This window comes from Bos indicus x Bos taurus, chromosome 18 (assembly GCF_003369695.1).
Source record: "Bos indicus x Bos taurus breed Angus x Brahman F1 hybrid chromosome 18, Bos_hybrid_MaternalHap_v2.0, whole genome shotgun sequence".
In the NCBI taxonomy this organism is placed as follows: Eukaryota; Metazoa; Chordata; class Mammalia; order Artiodactyla; family Bovidae; genus Bos; species Bos indicus x Bos taurus.
The window spans coordinates 11,980,321-12,002,342 of NC_040093.1; the positions used below are offsets into that span (position 1 = coordinate 11,980,321).

The 22,022-nt window shown below is 60.3% G+C and overlaps 1 protein-coding gene across 1 annotated transcript in view; it reads left to right on the top strand.

Annotated features, from left to right (window-relative positions):
* Nucleotides 1–21,822, top strand: part of STRN4 (striatin 4) — a 24,954-nt gene extending 3,132 nt beyond the window's left edge. Inside the window, 18 exon segments of the mRNA XM_027515375.1 lie at nt 4,036–4,139; nt 4,623–4,696; nt 5,707–5,785; nt 7,835–8,032; nt 10,173–10,314; nt 13,485–13,644; nt 14,172–14,285; nt 14,622–14,663; nt 14,666–14,736; nt 16,576–16,751; nt 16,842–16,889; nt 17,256–17,377; nt 18,443–18,613; nt 18,749–18,889; nt 19,348–19,446; nt 19,628–19,714; nt 20,420–20,657; nt 20,884–21,822. Coding sequence (XP_027371176.1) covers nt 4,036–4,139; nt 4,623–4,696; nt 5,707–5,785; nt 7,835–8,032; nt 10,173–10,314; nt 13,485–13,644; nt 14,172–14,285; nt 14,622–14,663; nt 14,666–14,736; nt 16,576–16,751; nt 16,842–16,889; nt 17,256–17,377; nt 18,443–18,613; nt 18,749–18,889; nt 19,348–19,446; nt 19,628–19,714; nt 20,420–20,589 — 1,998 coding nt within the window. The 3' untranslated portion in view covers nt 20,590–20,657; nt 20,884–21,822.
* Nucleotides 21,823–22,022: the final 200 nt, after the last annotated feature.

Genomic DNA, 22,022 nt, shown 5'->3' on the forward strand with positions numbered 1-22,022 from the left:
AGAGGTGTGACTTCTCCCGCGAGAGCCTTCAAGGCCTGGACTGCGTCAGATTCCCCATAAACCCCGAATACCTCTTCTCCAAATAGCTTCTTTGTGCAGCTGCTCCTGGCACCAGACAATCAGTGTGGGGGAATGGCAGAAAAGGCAACTTCTTGGGAGGTCCTGCCAGGAGGCACCCGGAAGATGGGAGCAGGGAGCTGGCATCGTGGGGGGATTCTGAGAAGGAGGTGATAAGGTTTCTGCCCTTCAGAAACTTCCAGGCTAACGGAGAAGGCTGGTTTGCGCAGGGGGTTACAGAGGTTCGCACGCAGTTGATATTTCAGTGGTGTGGCTGTGGCACTTCTGCAAAGAGCTGTGAGCTTTTTTGAGGACAAGAGGAACCTCGAGGGGGTGGGGGTGGGGGTCTGACTGGACATTCAGGGATGAGCAGGGGCAGCGAGTACACTGTTGCAGGTGGAGAAGATGGGGAGCTGGTCCCCGCCCCCTGCCCCTCCACCGCCCCCGCCAGCCTCACAAGGAGCTCTGAGGGATCCACAGGGACTCAACCCTGCCAGAGCCTGGGGAGGAGGGAGTGGAGTGCAGGAGACACAGGGCCAGATGGGACTGAAGGGCCCGGGAGCTGGGGGACGAAAGCTTGGGATGGGGAGAGTCAGCAAGGGCTCCGGGGAGGACTGAGATAGCCAGGTTCCTCCCGTGCCGCCTGGATGGGGAGGGAACAGCCGGAGGAGAGGCTGCCGCCCTGTCTCAGTGGCAGTGGGCGGAGGTGCTGGTTGGGTAGAGAACTTCCAGATGCCAGCCTTGCCTGCCAGCCTGCCGCGGCCCCGGCAGGTCAGGCAGCCGCGGCCGTGTGGCTGTGACCGCTGGTGTGCGCAGGGTGGGAGGGCCGGGCCCCCAGCGCTTCCCCTCTCTGTGGCATTCCACCAGCTCAGGACACTTCACCCACGTGTTTCTGGTTCTCCTTCTCCTTTCTTTGCCGGAGGAACTGGGAAGGGGACCACAGAGCAGAGTGATATTCTCGCATCATCATTGGATGGGCGCTCAGGGAGCAAGGGAGGCCATGGGGGGTGAGCAGGGCGTGACTCTGACCCTGCTTCTCCCCCTCCATTTTCTTCCCCCACAGGTGAGGGCCACCTCCTTAGTACCCTAAACCCACTCCTCACCCCCCTGCCTGTTCCTGGTTTGAGCCCCCGTCATTTCTCTCTAGGATCTGCCTCCTTCTGTGACTGGTTTCTGGGCCTTTAGCTTGTCCCTCTCCCTGCCCCTGCCCCTGAGCAGGTTTGATGACATCTCTCGTCTGCTGAAAAAGCCCTTCCATAGCTTCCCCTGTGTTTTACGGTGGGTTTCAAACTCGTTTGCATGGTCTGTGATTCTTTGTCAGGCCGACAAGCTTCTCTTGACTTCCCTCACTAACCCTTTTACGCATTCTCAGATGGAGCCGTACCGGCCCTTGTAGAGTTTGCCGTTCTCTACCAGCTGCGCATTCCACCCCTGGCCGCCTGCTAACCAGGCTCAGGTCTCAGCTGAACTGTCACTTCTTCACAGAGGTGTCCCTCCTCCCCACCCTCCTCTGTTCCCTCCTGGGGTGCGAGTCGAGTCGTGTGTTAGCTGTGGCTGCTTGTGCCCGGCCCGTGCCCTGGACTGAGGGCTCTGTGGGGCCAGGAGGCGCTCATCTTCTCTGTTACTCCGCCAGCCCCGCACCCTGAACCTGTCCCATCACAGGCGGTCACCAGTGTCTAGTGGGGAACGCCTGTGGGCTCAGCAGGCGGGGCAGGCACCCAGTATCAGAAACTTGTGGGTGGAAGCCCAGAGTGGCGAGGGCATAGGGAGACGGGGACCTGGGGCATGTGTTTGGTGATCAACCTCGTCTTCTCCGCCACTGCCCTCACCTTCTAAAACTCACTCCGGACAGCGTTGATTTGGGTGGCTGAGAAGATCCACAAAGGACATAAATTCAAACTCCGAAGATGTTGATCACGTGTGGCCTTAGATATTTATGAACACACCTGTTGATTTAAAGCGTAGAGAAAAGAAGTATTGGGAGGAGTCCCTTTCTCTCAGTGGACAGGTGAGGTTTATTTTCTGTAGCACATCTGTGACACATACTTATTTGTTCACTGCTGGTCCCACACCCTCCTCTAAAATATGAACTTCATCTTGTTCAGTTCTGTGTCCAGGATTGTATCTGATACATAGTAAATATTTGTGGAGTGAATGAAAGATGCTTTTGTTGTGCGTTAACATGTGCGAAGAAAGGAAGTCTGCCCTTGCAGTTATACTTACGGGGCAAACTCATTAGAAGTGGGACTGCCAGGACAAAAGGAGTGTGTATTTAACATGTTTGCGGATGTGGCCAGATTGCCCGCTGGAGGGGTTTGTGAACTTGTGGCCCCCCCGGCGGTGCCCGAGTGTGCCTTTTCCTCTGGCCCTGCACTCAGGGCAGTGCTCAGCAGTACTCAGCCCACATTTGATTCTTTACTGACCTGAGGGAGAGACCTGGTCCCTGGAGCAGGAGGCGGGTGACGGGAGGCATTTGGGCACAGGGCCGTATGGGGCATAAGTGCCAGGGGCAGGGAGGTCGGGGCTCTTCGAGCCCCAGGGTGAGGAGAAAGCATGTTCATGGGCATCTGAGAGGCCACCAACCACGGACAGTCCTGGAGCAAGGCTTTGGGAATGTTCACCGCCTGGCAAAGGTGTCTGGGGGCTCTCCTGAGGGAGCTGCGGAAGTTCTTCAGCAAGCTCGTGATGTGTGAGGGTCGGCTCCAGGACGACGCAGCTGCCGGGGTGGGCAGGAGGCCTGTCAGCCACGGACACCTCTGCTCCATGGTCTCAGGTCTCGAGGATCCTAGCTCCCGTGAAGAACCGGGCCCCGGGACTTTTCTGGTGGTCCAGTGGTTTAGAATCTGCCTTCCAAAGCAGAGGATGTGAGTTTGATCGCTGGTCGGGGAACTGGGATTCTACATGCAGCCAGGTAGCTAAGCCCACAAGGGAAGCCTGTGGACCACAAGGAGAGATCCCACATGCCTGCATGCCAGAACTGAGACCCAATGCAGCCAAATAATTAAGTACTTTGAGAGAATAAAAATAACAAGAGGTGGGAGCTGACATTTGTTAGCCCTTCATCTGTGCCAGGCTTTGGACTGAGAACAACTTAACACGTGAGGAGCAGGCACTCTCAGGAGCCCCATTTTTTGGAAGGGGAAGGGGAGGTTCAGAGAGGGCTGATGACCCGCCTAAGATTGTGCCTTGTGGAAGTGGCCGAGCCAGGGCTGAAGCTCGGGTGGTCCCAGCCTGGGTCAGAGGAGCACTTGAGGGGAAGCCAGGGAGGAGCACGGCACTCAGGGCTCTGGCACTGGGCTTCCGGAACATGGTCGGGGGCCAGGAGCATGCCTGGAAGGCAGTTGGTGTCTCCAAAAGGCCCGTTGACAGGCCAGAGCAGACGGGGGCAGACCGGGCCAGCAGACAGTGTGAAGTGGTTGGCAGGGGTCCAGGGTCATGTCTGTGACATGTCTCCCTTCCTCTGGGCTGACTCCCCCAGGACGGTCGGCCCCACCGTGGAGGTCAGGCGGCGAAGCTGTTGCATTGCAGCGGGAGCCGAGCCGAACCACCCACTCCTGTCCCTAGACTCCAGAAGCAGCTTCCCACACCCCCCAGAGACAGAAGCTCTGCTTGAACAGTGCTGTGCCACCTCCCCCAACAACCTCGGGGACGGCACCTGCCCGGGGATGGGGGAGGAGGCGCCCAGGGCTCTTAATACCTACCGCCCCCACTTTCTCCCCAGAGGTGGGGGCCCAGGGAGCCCCAAGCTGTTCCCATTTAGTCTCTCTTCAGTCGTCTCATCGCGGGTGACAGGGAAACAGATCCAGCCGCCCTCTCATTGCCCCGCTGAACCCTGGCTCAGGGTCTCCACTCTTGAAGAACTGGCTGCTGCATGTCCCGGGGGTGGGGGTGCTGGAGCTGTCTGCCCCGAGCGAGCACGGGACACAGGTCGGCGAGCCTGAGCCCTGCCGTCCCCCACCCCCTTCTGTCCACCCGCAGGCTCAGGTGGCCTTCCTCCAGGGAGAGAGGAAGGGGCAGGAGAATCTCAAGACGGACCTGGTGCGGCGGATCAAGATGCTGGAATACGCGTTGAAGCAGGAGAGGTGAGCCCTGCCGTGCCCTGGCTGCCTGCCCTCAGGGATCGAGCCCCTGGGAGAATCCTCTCCTCCATGACTCAGTACTGCACGGTCCAGGAGAGGGGGGCAGAACAGGCCCTCGTGGGTGGGGTTCAGGGCAGACCGCAAGCAACGGCTTCATCATGGTGGCGGCCCACCACATGGCAGACAGCACACAGTCCTCGTCTCATCCCTCCCTTCCAGGGGCCCGATGGGTGCAGGTGAGGCTTCTGGAGGGAGAGGACTTCTTCAAGGACTCTAGAGCTGGGACAGCAGCCCGGTGTGCCCGGCTCCCAAGCAGCGGGCTCGCCACAGTGCCATCTGTGCCACCGCCTCCGCCACGGCTGCTTCCCAGTCAGGCAGGGCGGAGGGCGGAGGAGAGCGAGAACCCGGGCTCTGGGATTCTGGAGGCGAGGGCTGGCCCTGTCGACGCTTCGGTGCCTCTCATTCATTCATCATTTGACCTTTTAGGGCCAAATACCATAAATTGAAATTTGGGACAGACCTGAACCAGGGAGAGAAGAAGCCAGAACTGTCGGAACCAGGTACCCACGCCAGCCTGATCCTCCCCGCATGCCCGCCCCCTGCAAACCGAGCGTGACAGAGCAGAGATGGACTCCTGAGTCTCAAATGCTCCACGGAGAGCAGCTTGGCCGGGACCGGGAGTGGTTGGGTCTCACTCATGGTGCCCTTCTGTTGGGGGGCAGGGGGCAGGGAAGGCCTGGGAGTCCCGCCCGCTGACCCTCTCTCTCAGGCAGACAGACGCACGAGGCCCCTGGGAGTCGGAGCTCCTAGGAAAAGGGCAGGGAAGGCCTGGGAGTCCTGCCCGCTGTCCCTCTGTCTGTCTGAGGCAGACAGACACACGAGGCCCCTCGGAGCTCCTAGAAAGAGGCATCAGTTCACCATCGGGGAAGTAGGGAGGGTGTTCAGGTGGAGGGAGGAGGGTCCAGGAGCGCGGAGACGTGGAAGAGTGTGGTGTGTTCACAAGGTGAGGCTGCGGCAGCCATCGTTCTTCATGTCGAACGCTGACCAGAGCGCCTTCCACAAGGACAGGTCTGTGTTGACCAATACAGTCCAGGCACCTAGCTGGCCACATAATAGATGCCTGATAAATATTCGATGAGGAAAGTAAACAGGCTGCCTCATTCAGTCCTCACAGCAGTCCCAAGAGGTGGGTGCTGTGATTGTTAACTTCGTTTCTCAGATAAGGAAACTGAGGCTCAGAGAGGTAAACCGACCTGCTCAGGCCACATAGCCGGGAAGTGGCTGAGGCAGACTGGGCGTCATCTGCCTGTTCGTTCAGAGCCAAGCCCGTTTGCTGTGTGGGGAAATAGCAGAACAGAGTCTGAAGACAGTCCGGGGACGGTCTGGGGAGTGACCCAAAGAGACCAGAGAGGAGGAGGGCAGGGGAAGAGGGAGGCTCCGGGCCCTCCCAGCATGTGGCTCCACAGTGACCGACTTGGGTTTGAGGGTGAGGACAGGGCTGGTGGAGGAGGTGGTGGGCGCCTGGATGGTGCCCTCAAGACAGCCCGCCTCCTTTCTCTCTACCCTGCAGTCTCCAATGGCCCCGTGGAGTCGGTCACCCTGGAGAACAGCCCGCTGGTGTGGAAGGAGGGGCGGCAGCTTCTCCGACAGTGAGTGCGCGCCGGGCCAGGGCGGAGGCTGGGCCACGGAGATAAGCCCGGGGACGCCACAGTCCTTCCTGTCCCCACTGGGGACCATGAGTTCTCAGGATCCCTGCTGGCCACAGCCGAGAGGGCCCATCACCCTGTGGGGGTGGAGCGTGGGAAGACTCCTGGCAGGAGGCAGCCCTGGGAGACCCCCACACTTGGAAAGCAATCCCACATGCCCTTTTCCCCTCCCCAGGATGTAATGTTAAGATTTTTTTGCTCTTCATTAGAGAGATACGTGTGTTTTAGAAAACTTGGGAAACAGGAAAACACAGAAAAGAACAAAAATCACCCATAATTCCACCACCCAGGGAATTTCATGCGCCTGTAAACATTTTGACACACAGGCTTTCTCGTCTGTGTATTTGTATCTGTGCGTGTGTGTGTGTTTTATAAAAGCAGGGGTTCCCCCTTTGCATTGTTTCATAAGGCATTGCTTTTAAGTGTTGTCAGTGTTTCTCCACGTAAATTAATTATGTTGCATCATTTCAAGACCTATGTAATCATTTGTTATGTGGATAATCATAATTTCCTGTGGCCAGTCTCTTCTTGTGTATTTTGTTGAAGGCATTTTTTTAATAGACAGTGTGACAAACACCAGGAAGTTATTTGTCCGTATCCTTGATTTCCTTACACTAAACGTCAGAGAGGATAGTTGCAGTTGCTAGCTTAAAGGGCGTGCACACAGTGATGACAGAAGGATTGTCCCAGACGACGCCTGCCAGGTACTGTTATGTGCCCGGCGCTGGGCCAAACGCCCGGCACACAAGGATTCCTCACGGAAATCCCCGGGCAGTGTAACTGCTAGCGTTCCCCTCATTTTCACAGGCGAAAAAAACAAGGTGCAGAGAGGGCATCCGTGCAGAAGATCTCAGCTAATAAGTGGAAGGTCTGACGTGTGATCTTAGGAACCCGTCCCCGGAGCCCAGCTCCTTCTACCCCACCTGCCCTGCCTCCCCCGCCTCTCCCTGGTGGTGGGGGCAGAGGAGCCTCAGACACACACACACGTGCCCAAGATGGTGTGTCTGTTGTTGCCCAAGGGGCAAGGTCACGGTCAACAGAAAAGGCTCTGCGGGCGCCCCCTGAGGACCAGCCAGGGACTCCTGTCTCCAGTGATTTGAAGCCACAAATACTCATAGTTGAATTTTTTCCGTTTTTTTTAGCCTTTTTTTTTTAGCCTTTAGGCCAGTCTCAGCTGGCTTCAGGTTTTGTAATCCTGGGGGTAATAAATGCTCGTGTGTAGAGTAAATGACAGAAGTTCCTACTGACATCCCTAATCTCACTCTGCAGAGATCTCTGCTCTGAAGTTCAGTGTGTTTCTTTCTAGGCCTGGTGCAGGGCATGATACAAATGTGTCTTTGTGTGTGGTCTATCCTTAGACGTTCTTTTTTTTTTTTTTTTTTTTACAAACACTTGAATTGTAAGGAACACTTAACTTACAATTTCTGTTGTACTATTTATTGAGCAGGCCCTCTCCTCTTTGGGCTTCCCAGGTGGCTCAGTGGTAAAGAATCCGCCTGCAATGCAGGAGCCGTTAAGAGACACGGGTTCGATCCCTAGGTCGGGAAGATCCCCTGAAGAAGGGACGACAACCTGCTTCAGTATTCTTGGACAGAGGAGCCTGGTGGGCTACGGTCCATGGGCTCACAAGGGATCGGACGAGACTGAGCACGCATTGAGCACTTGGCACTCTGCCTCGTTTATCCTGTGCCTAGTGTCCCATCAGCCATCTACTTCCACAGTCCTCATCAGAAGATGTGTGGGTCGGCCCCTGCCTTTAGGTCCCCCAAATGTACATTGTCTCTGCGAGCATCTGCAACAGCGTGATGCCCACGTAGAAAGGCTCAGGGGAATGCTTACGTGAGATTTCGGTGTGTTGTCTTCAGTTGCTTCTCCAAAAAGGCTGGCCCAGCTTGCATCCGTCCCTGCGGTATAGAAAGGAGCCATGTGGTGCCTGACCCACCCCGGTTCCACCTCCCCGGCCCGACCTGTCCTGGTTCTGCCTCCCTGCAGGTACCTGGAAGAGGTCGGCTACACTGACACCATCCTGGATATGCGGTCCAAGCGCGTGCGCTCCCTCCTGGGCCGCTCGTTAGAGCTCAACGGGGCCGCCGAGCCCAGCGAAGGGGGCCCTAGGGCCCCTCCGGTGCCCGGGGGGCTCAGCGGCGGAGAATCGCTGCTGGTGAAACAGATCGAGGAGCAGATCAAGAGGTGAGCCCTGGGGTCTGGAGGGTGTCTACCCACCACTTCCCCTCCATGAGGCTGGTCGATGATCTGGGGTCACATCCTTCCTGGAGCGTATCGTGGGCTCCTCTGCTCCGGAACCCGCTGTCAATCCCTTGTGGGATGTACAGATTCTGTCCTGGGTGGCCCTCCCCTGGCGTCATCTCCGTGCTGCTGCGCTGCATAGCTCCCCTCCGGCCTGGCCCTGCCCGAGGCTTTGGCCCTGCCTGAGGCTCCGGCCTGCACGCGCCCCATCAAACGCCAGGTCCCTACTGAAGGCAGCCCTGGGCCCACGCCAGGACCTGGGGAGCATAGCCCAACATGTGGTCACTGCCCCCCGGGGAGCTCTCCTGTGTTCATTCTCTCGTCGGTAGCTGCTGTTTGTCAGAAAATAACTAAATTGCTGATGATGTGAGGAGGTCTATGAAAGGCAGTGAGAAAGCAGTGGGAGGGGGCTTCCCTGTGGTCCAGTGGTTAAGACTTTCCCAGGTCGAGAGCGAAGATCCCACATGCCTCACGGCCAAAAGCCCAAACATAAAACAGACACAATATTATAACAAAGTCAGTAAAGACTTTTAAAACGATCTACATCAAAAAAGAAAAAAAAAATCTTAATTTAAGAGAAAAAGAGAGATGGGAGAAGCAGTACTGCTTAGGACAGGATGACGTTTGGGCAGAGAACTGCATGGAGTGGAGGCCGAGCCAGCCAAGTAGCTGGGAGGGGAGTGTTCTCGGTAAAGGATCCAGGACAAGAGAGGGCTGGCACGCCCAGGAGCAGGCAGAGGCTGGCATGGGGGCAGCGCTGCCAGTACGTGGTTCCGTGGTCTGTGGTGAGGCTGAGATCTCAGGAGTCCGATCACAGCGGGCCTCACGGGCCACGATGAGGAGTTTGGAGACAAGCTTGTGGTTTCGAGCCAGGGTGTGACATCATCTCATAGCCTTGGTCTTCTTCGAGATGGAGAGGCTGACTGAGGGCTGGGCTGGGAGCAGGGAGGGCCGATTGGAGACTCCTGGAGATGTCCAGGCCAGAGATGGTGGATGTCAGCAGTGAAGGGGTGAGGCTGGTCCGCTTCTCAGTGGGTTTTCAGCAGGAGCCGACAATAACAAGAGGACTGGCTGTAGGGGGAAATGCAAAGAAACTGGGGTAACTGGAGGGTGGAGTCTGAGCAGCTAGGAGCAGCGCTAACCCAGGTGGGGGACTTCAAGGGGGCCATTCAGAACGAGTGGAGTGTGAGGTGTCTGTGTGAGCCCCCGTGGCGAGGGTAGGGGCAGCACTTGACTCATAAATGTATCTCCAGTTTACCAGCACACAGGCGGGCTTGAAAACCCTGGGGCTGGGCAGTCACTGAGGCAGAGGGTGTGGAGATGGCGCCCAGGAAGGAGCCTGTTCCACGTGTGGAGGCCCCCAGAGGAGCAGGGAGGCTGGGAAGTGAGGGCTGGGGGCTGGACTGGCAGCCCAGGGGTGGGAGGTCTCTACCGAGTGGCACCCGTCTCGCCCGGGCAGCTGACAAGAGCGCTTGGAGGATCAGCCCGGTGGCAACCTCCTTTTGGGAGGCTGTTCGCGTTAGTCTGAACTTCGAATTCTGCCCTCCTTTCTGCCCTGGAGTCACGTTTGGTGACTCCATTTGGCAAATGACTCCTTGGCTTAAACTTGTCATCCCAAGGGAGCCACGCAACAGCAGGCCCAGAGGTGGACGGGCAGCACTGTCTGGTGGTGGGGAAGGCGCAGGCCGTGTGGGGCCCGAGCAGTCATGGAATGACTGGTTCCGCTTCCCTGCCACCGGATGTGTCCCTGCCGTGCTGAGTGTGCGTGGTTCGGCTGTGGTGACAGGGGCTGCGGAGTCAGTGGCGATCTCTCAACCAGCTCTCTTGTCTGACTCAGCACACGCTGGGGATGTGTGGTCAGGGTGGGGGTCTGGTCTGGAACCGCTCTGGGGAGGGTCAGAGCTCAGTGAGGGGTCTAGCCGGGGTCCACCCTGCCGAGGCTGGGCTCCAAGCCCCATGCACGGTCAGAGTCGAGGCTCCCCTGGGCTCAGGCTCCGGCCCCCCAGCCTCCGTGCACTCCCAGCCGAGCTTTGTCGCCCGGCAGGACTGACCCCCCCCTCTGCCCCACCCCCATCCTGGGCAGGAACGCGGCCGGCAAGGACGGCAGAGAGCGCTTGGGTGGCTCGGTGCTGGAGCAGATCCCCTTCCTGCAGCACTGCGAGGACGATGACAGTGACGAGGATGATGAGCTGGATGGTGCGCAGCACAGGAAGCAGCGAGTGAAGGTGAGCACGCTGGCCACGCCCAGCAGGAGCCCCTTCCGCAGAGGGCCTCCAGGGCGTGCTCGGCTCTTCTGAGGGCTGCTCCATCCCTTCCCCACGTCCCGGCTCCTGCCAGCCATGCTGTGGCCTCTGGTCCCTTCCGAGGCACCTTAATCGTTTTTGTTAGGGCAACCCCTTCTCCACCTGTACCCCCGTCATTCTTTCCACATTCCCTCCTTGGGCTCTGATGTTTCCAAGAGGCCTATCCTGAATCCCCAGGCCAGGCCAGCCCCGAGACGCCCTCTCATGGCGTGTTCTCCTTCCTGCCAGCCCAATCACAGTGGGACTTGGAAATGTTCTGATGTGCCCCCAGCTCTGTCTCCCGCAGTAGACAGTGAGCTCCCTGAGCCAGGGGCTGTGTGGGTCTTTTCTCTTCCCTCCCCAGCACCCTTAGGGGATGTGGCCGAGCTCCCAGCGTAGCCTTAAGTCAGGTTGGGGGGCTCTGGGGGACACTTCATAGGATGCGAGTGTCTGGTCTGCTGTTGGTGTCCCAGGCCCAGGGACACTGCTCACAGGGTAGAGTCCAAGTCTTCTCAGCTTGGCCTGGAGGTCGGGCTCCGACCGCATTTCACCCCCGCTCCTGAACTGCCGGAGCCCAGTGCTCCTGCCATCCTGACGGCGCTGTCCTTAGGCAGGGCCTGGTCTCACCGGTCAGTGTAGGCCTTGTGGGCCAGGCTCTGTGCTGGCAGCGAGGACAGGGAGACATCAAGGCCTGGTCCCTGCAGGGAGGAGCTTGTGGCCAGCAGTGGGCTTATAGGTAGTCACAGGCAGGTACACGAACCCATGAGGGGGGGCCTGAGGGAGAGGAGACAGCCTCAGGGGCTTTCCTTGACCAGCTCTTCCCACCTGAACTCCCTTGCTCCCCTTCTCCCCACAGGGTCAGGAATCTCCTCTGGGCTGCCCCATCCTGACCGGGACCACCCTGGGTCCTCCCTGTCTGGTGTCAGGCCTGTTTTGGCCTCCACTCTGTATCCAGGGCCCCCACCATGGCTTAGCACAGGGTCCCACGCAGGTCAGGCGCTCAGTGACCACGCTGAGGGGAACGGAGTGCCCGGAGCCGGAGCCCTGGCCTTGGGGCTCCAGGAAGAGCAGGGTGTCTCTGAGTCCAGAGCACCTGGTCCCTCCTGCCCCCTGCTAGATTTCCACTCCTTTCTCAGGTCTCCCTCAGCCCCCTCTGGGAAACTCCCCTCTCCCCTGCACTCCTGTTAGAAATGCTCGCGTGCTCCCCACGGTGACCACCTCTGTCCCCACGTCTGTCCCACACACCCTGTCAGGCGGCTCCCTGTGCAGGGTCTCACGCTTCCCTAGGCCTCTGTCTCCACGAGTGCCTCCCAGAGTGGCTACTGGCCTGGCTCTATAACCGGGGTCACGTGATTCTCTTTGTCATGGTTTCGGCCTCAGAGGCTGGTAGTCTGTTTCTGAGTTGTTGAGGAATTCAGTAAAATGAGTCCTGGGAGTTCTCTGGCGGTCCAGTGGTTAGGACTTGGCGCTTTCACTGCTGCGGCCCAGGTTCAGTCCCAGCTCAGGGAACTGCAATCCCATAAGCCCCCACATGGCAGGGCCAAAGATAAATGAATAAGTAAATAAAATCTGTATGTTTGAAAAATAAATGAGTTCACACTGGATAGACGCATGGCATTGACGGTCCCAGGCGGTGAGAGAGAAGCAAGGCCCCTCTCAAGGACCAAGCCCTACTGTCCTCTCTCTGGGCAGGCCAGGTCTTCTCCCAGAAAGGAAGGGGAAGGCAGTCACATCCCATCCCCCTCCTCCCACACAGGCCAGAGGCTGGCCCCTCAAGATGCCCTAGCGCAGCCACCTCCATGTCCATACCCTCGAGACCCAGCTTGGGGTGCTGAGCCTCTGGGACGGAGTCACCCGCGCCCCGGAGGAATTCACAGCCTGACTGAACCTGGATCCAGGCTGGGGACACTGAGGAAGGGGAAGGCTTCCTGGAAGAGGTAGCATTTGAGTCCACTGGTCCTGGAGTCCCAGTGCTGAGGGCGGGCTGTGTCCTAAGCCAGCACTGAAAGCAGAACTCAGATATCCAAACGGTCTTTGAAAACTCTGAAACTCTCTTTAAGCGATCTAAGTGCAGTCTGTGAAGAGCCCAGTACACAGCTCCCTCCCGGACGGCACTTGATGTAAAGCACTTGATGTAAAGCATAGTGATGCGTAGGAAGTGGGAGGCTGAAGGATTACGTGCGAGATGTCACTTCCCGAGGCTGCGTCTCAAAGGTGTCTGGTGGGAAATGCAGGCGCGATGCTGCCCCTCAGTTCACAGGCCTGGGATGGGGTCCAAGCTCGTGGACTGAGGAAAACGAGAGGATTTGGTTCTCAGACCTGGTTACGACCGACTGTGGGAAAACTCAGCAGACTCTGTGTTCACTCGCCCAGCATTCTGTTTCTCAGAAAGGAAGACCTGGGGTGTTTTCTCATTCTAAAAGTAGCTCCTGCTTGTTATATAAGAAAACAAAAATGCAGCCAGTATAGGAGTTATCGGGAAGACTTGGAGACCCCCGGGTAACCTCACACCCCAAAGCTTGTCTTTGATGTATGTGGAATGGCTTGGACCTGGGCCAAGGGGCTTCTGCTCAGCCTCAGTTTCCTTAATCTGTAATATGGGAATAATAATTAGAAGAGTGATAACTGTTCGCGGGGTTGTGAAATCATGTGCGAAGCTGATCAGTGCCCTGAGTAACTCAGAGAGGCCAGCACTGTGCTAAGTGTTCATCGTCATTACTGTTGTAGCCATGGATCTGATCTCACTTCGTAGTGTCTCCTTCGACGCCCGTACACCCATACACCCAAATATAGCTTCCCTTGCCCCTGAAACAAGTTGTCATATTATCTGACGTTGTTTTCATGAGAAGTGTACTGGGCTAGGAGGCAGGGCACGGGGGAGCAGGTCCAGCCTGGGCGAAAGGAGGAGGGCCCTGTGTGGGGGTCCATGCGGGCAGCAGCGAAAGGGGTCTCCAGAGCCAGGCTGGGGGCTGGCACGCCCCGAGGGCTTCCAGTAGGGGGAGCATGGCGGCAGGCTGTGGGACTGGGGGCCACGGGCGGGAACGCTGGTTTCCCCGCTCTGAGCGAGCAAGTCGGCCGGGGCCCTGAGCTCTCTTCTGGTCTCCGCGCCCCAGCTGCCATCCAAGGCCCTGGCCCCTGAGACGGAGGACGAAGACGAGGAGGATGACTCGGAGGACGCTATCAGCGAGTTTGACTTCCTGGGCTCAGGAGAGGACGGGGAGGGCCCGCACGACCCGCGGCGTTGTGCTGCAGAGGGCGCCCACCATGAACTGGGTGAGCTGGGGCATCCGGGCCGGCCTTCCTCGCCGCGGGCACCACCGCCTGCGCCTGCAGCTGCTTCCTGCCCCAGGGTCCCCACCAGCCGGATACACTTCCTGAGAGGAGAGTGGCCCTGCAGAGCCGGCGGCTGCACCGCCGTGGCCAGGCTTTGTCCCCTTCCCTGGAGAATCTCATGGGGTCACAGGCAGGCCCAGCTCTTCCTGAGGCAGAGCCTCCAGCCCTCCAGCCCTGGGAGGATAGGGAGGGGAGGGGGGACAGGATGCAGACCCAGCGCGGGGGAGGCAGGGGGGCAGCGCTTCCTGTCCTATGACTCTGAGCTCCGAGGCCCCGGGGTCATGTAGGATGGCGGGGGGGATTGAGGCCATGGAGGGTCCCCTCTCCGTCTGTCTCCTCCGCCTGTCCCCCACCCCTACTCAGAGCCCAGGGCTCTCCAGCCCCCCCACAGTGGCAGGGGAGCACCCTCCCCACGTGGCTGAGTGGCCAGTCAGTGATGCCCGCCCGCCTGCGCCCTGTGCCTGCAGAAAGCCGGCGGGTCAAACTTCAGGGGATCTTGGCTGACCTTCGGGATGTGGATGGGCTGCCCCCCAAAGTGACCGGCCCACCTCCCGGCACCCCCCAGCCCCGGCCCCACGAAGGTAAGCAGCCCCTGCACCCTGGCCCAATCCTGAGGGCCCCACGGCAGAGGGAGGCTGCAGAAACTAAGGCCTGGGCTTCTGTGTCCTCAGGGTCGAGGCCCAGCCTCTCTCTGGTCTGCAGCCTCCCTGTCCCAAAAGTTCGTCTGTCTATCTCTGTCTCCCTCTCTTTTTGTCTGTCCTGCCCTGTCTGACTCTCCCTGTTTCTTTCTCTCCAGCTGTGATTCTTGATCTTGTCCTCTCCCTGCCTGTCTGTCTCCCTTCTCACCTCTCTCCGCCTCTTTCTGTCTCTCTCTCTCCCGGCCCCTCTCTGCCCCCTCCCTCCCCTCCCCCTACCAGGTTCCTTTGGCTTCTCCTCAGACGTTTTCATCATGGACACTATCGGGGCGGGGAGGTGAGCCTGGGGGACTTGGCAGATCTCACCGTCACCAACGACAACGACCTCAGCTGTGATGTAAGTCCTTGGGGTGCCCCATCCCTCGTGGGCCCCCCCAGGCATCCGGTGCAGCGCTGGGACTGGCTGAGCTCTGGCCGGGTGCCTGCCTGCACCCAGTCCCTCACACAGCAGGACGATGTGAGATCATTTGCCAGCTCACCCTGTGTCACAGGGGTGCCGATGCAGGCAGGCGCTGGGACTTGACGGGGTCACCAAGGTGCCTGGCCTGGCAGGCTCTGGGGCCTGGGTTTCAGTCACGCTGCCAGGCTGCTCCTCTCAGCAATGCTCCCTCCCACCCCAGACTTCCCATGCACCTCAAATCTAGGACCCACCATAGGCGCGAAGCAGGAGCAAAGGGGTGCTGAGTCCAAATACAGCATCAGAGGCGGCAGATGCTTTTGGGTTGGGGCAGAGCAGGTAGGAGTCTGTGCAGAAGGTGGGGATTGTGAATGGGAAGGTGACCTCCAGCCACAAAACAAAACAAAAACAGGCTGATCTGGTATGAGTGGAGGCTGGTGGGGCAGTGGGGCTGGAGTGCAGAGAGACCTCAGGGCCAGTGTCCTGAGCCTGAGATCTGTGGCCAGGCCGCTGGCTCTCCGGACGTCTCTGAAGCGGGCGCGTGTGAGCTTCTTCCTGTGGTAGGATGCTTACCGCAGCTTCCAGCGAGACTCCATGCGGTTGGTGATCTGAGCCAGGTTAGGCATTCTAGGGGTCGGGGGGCAGGTTGGGAGAGTTTGAGCAGGAAGATGCAGGGTTCTTCTGCTCCCCCAAAATGAAATGGAGACACTTCCCATCCGGGGCTGCATACGCATGAGGGGGTAGACCCTCTAGTCCTGAACAACTGTGGCAGGAGCGATGACCTCGAGTGACAGAGCCCAGATGTAGGGGTCCGTCGGGGTGCACCCCGCCTTAGGGCAGGGCACTGAGGCTTGCCTGACAGTCTGCTCGTCTCCTTTCCCCAGGGGCCCTCCCTGGGTCCCCTACCTCGAGAGCAACACCATGGTCCATCAGGCCCTCTGTGGTGTCTCAGGGACTCTCTCCCAGAGGCCTGTGGACTCTGCTCCCCGGTCTCTCCCACACGGTGTGCTGGTCCCCTTCTCCACTCCCCGTGTCGGGTCTGCCTCACCACTCCCTGGGAGACTTCCCTGGGGACCTCCTCCCGCCTCTCTCTGCAGCCACTCTCCTCTTCCCCAGTCCAGCACCCCCGCCATGGAGCAGCCAGAACAACCTGGGCCATTCCTCTGCTCTAAACCCTCCCGAGGGCCCCCCCCGCAACCCCGTCCCTGAGAAGGAGCAGCAGGTTCCTGAGTGTGGGCCAGCCTTCTAGGGCTCTTCCCCTGCCGCTCTCCCTCACTTGCTGGGGCCCTGGCCTCCTCTCAGCTCAAGATCCGCCTTTGCTCTGTCTGCCTCAGGGACTTTGCACATTCGGTTCCGCCCTCTGTTCCCTTCATTTACCTAGTAACATCCTGATCACATGTCATTTCCCCAGGAACGCCTTACTGACCCGCACAGATGGGGACGGGTTGCCCGGCACCTCCTCTCAGTGCATCTGAAATTTATGGCACTGCTTGTTAATCATCTCTGTGATGGAGACCATCTCTGACCATCTCCCCCAGGCTCCCCCTGAATGGGGACACCCCAGGGCTTGGGCTCACCGTTGCTCCTCAGAAGCTAGCATGGGCCCTGCACACTGCAGGAACTCACTGAGCAAGTGAGGGGGCGCTGCGGGCGGGCGAGAAGGAAGCGGCCGGGCCCGGGCCAGAGGCTCGTGTGTGCCGTGTGCCACTTCATGTGGGGCTGGGTTGTGGGGACCGCCAGCTGGGATGGGCAGACCCTGAGGCAGCTCCCCCACCCCAGCTGTCTGACAGCAAAGACGCCTTCAAGAAGACCTGGAACCCCAAGTTCACTCTCCGCTCCCACTATGATGGCATCCGCTCCCTGGCTTTCCACCACAGCCAGTCGGCTTTGCTCACCGCTTCCGAGGACGGCACGCTCAAGCTCTGGAACCTGCAGAAGGCAGTCACAGCCAAGAAGTGAGGGCAGCAGCCCTGGGGTGGAGGGCTGGGCGGGGATGTCCAGGCGTGAGGATACAGGGTGACCCCGGCTCCTCTGCCTGCCCACAGGAATGCCGCGCTAGACGTGGAGCCTATCCACGCCTTCCGGGCTCACAGGTAGGGAAGCGCCCCTGCCCCCGTGGCAGCCTGCCCCTGGCCCGCTCACTACCATCCTGGGGGCCAGGGCAGACGGCAGGGCAGCCAAAGGCTTCAGGTCCCCGTGGCCTCTGCACACACCCCACCCTCTCCTGGCGCCCTGCAGACTTCTGGTGCCCCACATCTGGTTCTCGGCACAGCCTTTAGAGGAGTGGGGGAGGCTGGGGACGGGCAGCTAGCCTGGGTGGCCGAACCAGAGGTCCAGATGCCAGATTCCTTTTCAGCAGCCTTGAAATACGCTAGCGGTGTACCCTCAGGTCCCGTTGAGGGGAGGAGGTGAGCCCAGAGTGTCTGGTCCCCACTTCACCCCACCTCGGTATCCTCCAGGGGCCCCGTGTTGGCTGTGGCCATGGGCAGCCACAGTGAATACTGTTACAGTGGTGGGGCAGACGCCCGCATCCACAGCTGGAAGATTCCAGACCTCAACATGGACCCCTACGATGGTTACGGTGAGGACAGCTCCCTCCCATCTTCCTTTCCCTACCACCCACCTGTCCCTGGGGGCCTCTTGGTTCCTCAGCACCCAGGCTTCACACTTCTAGAACTCAGGAGGGAATGCCAAGGGCTCCCACTCTGGGGAAGCCAGGACCCAGGTGATTCAGCACGTGACCGAGGGTCAGATGAGACGAGGCAGCAAAGGGCCGATGGGTGAGCGATGCACAGAGCAGCTCATTGGGGTGGAGCTTTGGGACAAAGCCAGGCAAAGGCGTGGTGGCCCTGGCAGCACCTCACGGTCTCCGCCTGCATCTGCGTGGTGGAGCGGAGGGGCCAGTGCAGGGGAGGTGGAGACGCTGGCTGGGCTGGGCTGCAGGGTTTACTGTTAAGTGGAGAAGGGAGCAGACCGTCCCCTTTGGTCAGTGTCCGTGTCCCTGCCCTCTGACACCTCTTTTGATAATGCTTTTGATCACACACTTGGCTCCATGCCGCAGCATGTCGGGGCAGAGTTTGGGGATCTGTGTCTCCTCTCAGGATCGTCTCACCCTGTCAAAGGTCAGGGGTCAGCCCCAGGCAATGTCTGCTGTTCGCCCGGCAGGCTGTCACATGTTGGGTGTCAGCAGGGCCCAGCCAGAGCACCCCACGTGGACCCAAGTGACCAGGGAGGCCATGGTGAGAACAACCAGAGGGCTTTGGAGGAGAGAGTAGGCAAGAAAAGACCGCGGGGACAGAGGGTGGGGCTGACTCCAGGGGCCAGGCTGCAGAAGTCTTGGCCCTTATCTCCTTAACTGAGTCCTAAAAGGTACGTCCCATGCAGGGCTTTATGGCAGGCACTGTCGTGGGCCTGGGGGAACGGCTTGGGAGCCAGATCATCCCTACCTCTGGAGCTTCCACTCTGGGGGCGTTGAAAGCCTGAAACCTTCGCAGAACAGCCGGCCCACAGTTGCAGCCTGAGCAGCTCTGAGGGCATGAGGACTGGGGGCGGGGGGTGACTTGGCAGAGCTGGGGCTGCCGGGCTGTCCGAGCTGGAGCTGGGCCGCGGCCCTGATGCAGCCCTCTCCCCACTCCGGCGGGTCCAGACCCGAGCGTGTTGAGCCACGTCCTGGAGGGCCACGGGGACGCCGTGTGGGGCCTGGCCTTCAGCCCCGCCTCCCAGCGCCTGGCCTCCTGCTCTGCCGATGGCTCCGTCCGCATCTGGGACCCCAGCAACAGCAGCCCGACCTGTCTCTGCACCTTTTCCACAGCCAGCGGTGAGGGGCAGGGCGAGGGGCCGTGACACCCGGGGGTGGAGGCCCCAGAGGAGGGTGACTCCTGACGAGGGCCCAGGCTTCCCGTCACAGGGCAGGAGCAGGGCTGTTGGCAGCCTTCCTCTCCTCTGCCTTCAGATCACGGGACCCCCACCTCAGTGGCCTTCACCAGCACCGAGCCTGCCCACATCGTGGCCTCCTTTCGTTCTGGCGACACCGTCCTGTATGACCTGGAGGCTGGCAGTGCGCTCCTCACGCTGGACTCCCGGGGGAACAGTGGTAAGGGGGTGCCCAGAGCCAGGGGCTGAGGTCTGAATGCTTCCAGGGCCCCAGTTTCTCCTGGGGCTTTGGTGACCTATTGCCCAGTCAGTGGACAGTGGCTGCCCTGCCCTCCGCAGGGCTCTGAGCAGGATGGAGATCAAGTCCCAGTCACTGTGCCCTTACGGACAGCTCCAGAGGGCTGAGGGAGAGATCCCAGGGGCTCCCCTGTAGGCTCTCGGTGGAGCAGAAGCACTGCCCTCACGGTGGCCACCCCTCCTGCTTGCCCCGGGGCCATGCAGTGTCCACGGCACAGATGGAGAAGCCCTGGGCCCTGGAGGGAGCGGCTGGGGCGCCCAGCCCTGCTCGGCATCTCGGCAGAGGACAGGGATGGGATGGTAGTTCTCCTCTTGTCTTTGTCCCTCCTGATCTCCCTACTTCCGCCCCACTTTACTTTTTCTGCTTTCTCTCCTTTTCAGGCCCAACCCAGATCAATCAGGTGGTGAGTCACCCCAGCCAGCCCCTCACCATCACCGCCCACGACGACAGAGGCATCCGTTTTCTGGACAACCGCACAGGTGAGGCCCAGCCTCCCCGGCCCCCGCTCACCTGTGCTGGTGGGAGGCAGGGTGAGCCCAGCTCAGAGCGGGAGATTGGTCAGTCCACCTTGGAGGCTCAGTGTCCCTGCTAGCCCCTGCACCTTTCCAGGCTGGGCGCAGAGTGGAAAAGTAACCTGCCGCCCACCCTCTCTCTCTGCAGGGAAATTGGTGCACTCCATGGTCGCCCACCTGGATGCGGTCACCTGCCTCGCCGTGGACCCCAATGGCGTCTTCCTGATGTCAGGAAGTAAGTCGGGAGCCTCCTGGCCCCTCAGGAGTGAGGGCGCGTGCCCTTCCCGGCAGGAGAGGGAGAGGAGTGCTCGGGGGCTCCCTGAGGCTGGGCTGCTGGTGGGAGTGCTGTCTGAGCAGGGCTCAGGAGCCCCTCTGTGGCTGGTTAGAGTGGTCACGGGGGTGGGGTCATTGGAGCCACGGTAGGCACGCTCCCACACGGCCCTGTTGTATTTGAATGAGGTTGGTACTGCAGCCCCCATTGTGCACATGTGGAAACTGGGCCTAGAGAACTCACTTCACTTGGTCACAGCCCAGCGGGTTGCAGGGATTGACGTTCAGGCCTATCTGACTCTCAGTCCCCGCAAGACAGGGGACTCTTAGCAGTTGGGGCACCTGCTGTTTGTGGATAAAGACACCAAGCCCCAGTGACCGCGGGGCTGCTCCTCAATGGCGTGGCTGGGACTCGGGTGGATGGAGAAGGGGCTGAAACTCCCCAGGAGGGTGAAGGGGGTGCACTGGCCTGACCAGAGCCCACCCTGCCCCGGGATATCAGCAAATGCGTGCACGCACAGAGGCACGAGCTATGGTGTTGGAGGGCGGGGTGGCCCAGGACTGTTCAGCTGTCTCCAGGGAGGCCAGGTTCAGGAGGCAGGTCTGGGCGGGGAGCTGGGGAACCTGGAGCTGCTGAGCGACAGCCCCTTCTGCTCCCGCACCCGCACAGGCCACGACTGCTCACTGCGTTTGTGGAGCCTGGACAACAAGACGTGTGTTCAGGAGATCACAGCCCACCGCAAGAAGCATGAGGAGGCCATCCACGCGGTCGCCTGCCACCCCAGCAAGGCCCTCATCGCCAGTGCGGGCGCCGACGCCCTGGCCAAGGTCTTCGTATGATGCCCACCTGGCCCCCCAGCCCAGGCTGCCACCCTGGCTGGGGGGTGGGGCCGGGCAGTGGGACTGAGGTGAGGGGATGGAGGGAGGGAGGCTTGGGTTGGGAGGGCAGAAGCCCCTGGCACCCTCACTCCCGCCTGGCATTTCCAGCGGGTGCCAAATCCCGACACCCTAGCTGGGATGCCCTGCGAGAATTGCCAGGGTGGCCCCAGGCGTTCAAAGGAAGGGCCAGAACTGCCTGATCTCTGGCACTCTGGAGACTGTGGTCCAGCCTCCCCTCCCTTCTGTCTCCTGCAGGTGACTCCCGGCCTCGGTCTGGAGGCCCCAAGGCCTGGCCGCCTCCCGCCTGCCTTGGGGCCTGGTGGTGCTATGGGCCCTCTCCCCAGGAGGCCCTTCCCGCGGCCTCCCGCCGGGTGCGGCCTCCTTCAGGAATTGCCCTCCAGCTTGGTCTCTGGGAATTTTCCCTTTACCCTGGCACCCACTCCGGGTCTCTGAGCCTCCTTCTCGGGAGCCACACATCCAGGCCTGGGTGTCCTTGGGGCTCAACTTTTCCAAGATGCCAGAAGGTGCCGGGTTCTCTTTTGGAACCCCTGACCGCTCCTCTCCACCTCCCTGGCCCCGGGTGGGAGCCGGGTGGGAGGCGCCCCCACGCCCCTACTCTGGGTCTGCTGGGGCCCTGGAGCCAGCTACAGGCCGGGATCGTCCTCCCTGCGGGGGCCTCCCCACCTCCCCACCAGCGTGCCCAGTGATCCCCCTCCCCTCAGTTCCCTCAGCACAGCTTTCCAGACACTACCCAGTGCTGCCAGGGCCAGTAACTGCCTGGGGAGCAGGTGATGCCCTCGGGGGAGCGCCTGACCCTACCTCCCCCAACACTCCTCCAAGGGCAGTCTCCCAAACCCCCATGGGGTTACCCATGAGGGGAGAGATAGCGTTCTCTTGCCCCTCCGCAGGGCATGGAGGGTAGAGTGGGGTCCCCTGGGCCCCCCATAACTCCCTGTATATCTGTATAAATAAATGGGATTTTAATGGAGCCCCCCCCCCCACGTTGTTATCACTGTGTGATAGTCTGTCTGTTTCCGCTCCTGACCCTTCACTCTCTTCCTCTATTTATTTCACTCTGTTTTGGGTTCCACCCTGTGCCCCCAGGCCCCCCTCCCAGGTTCCTGTTTATAAGCCCCATTCCCTCCGCCCTGACTTGTACGTGAAACTTGTCTCAATAAACCCTTTGGAGTAAGATGGGTGGCAGTGCTGACTGTCGAGGGCACCGGGGACTTTCGGGGAGGAGTCACCGGCTCCGCCAGGGGTGGGTGGAGCTTGGGGAGAGGAGATAGGATGGGTTGGGGTTTTGTGGTAGGGTTGCGGGGGCAGAGCTTGGGCGGGGTGTGGGTGGAGGGACGGAAGTGGGGGCACAGGACCGAATCTCCCCATGCCCCTCC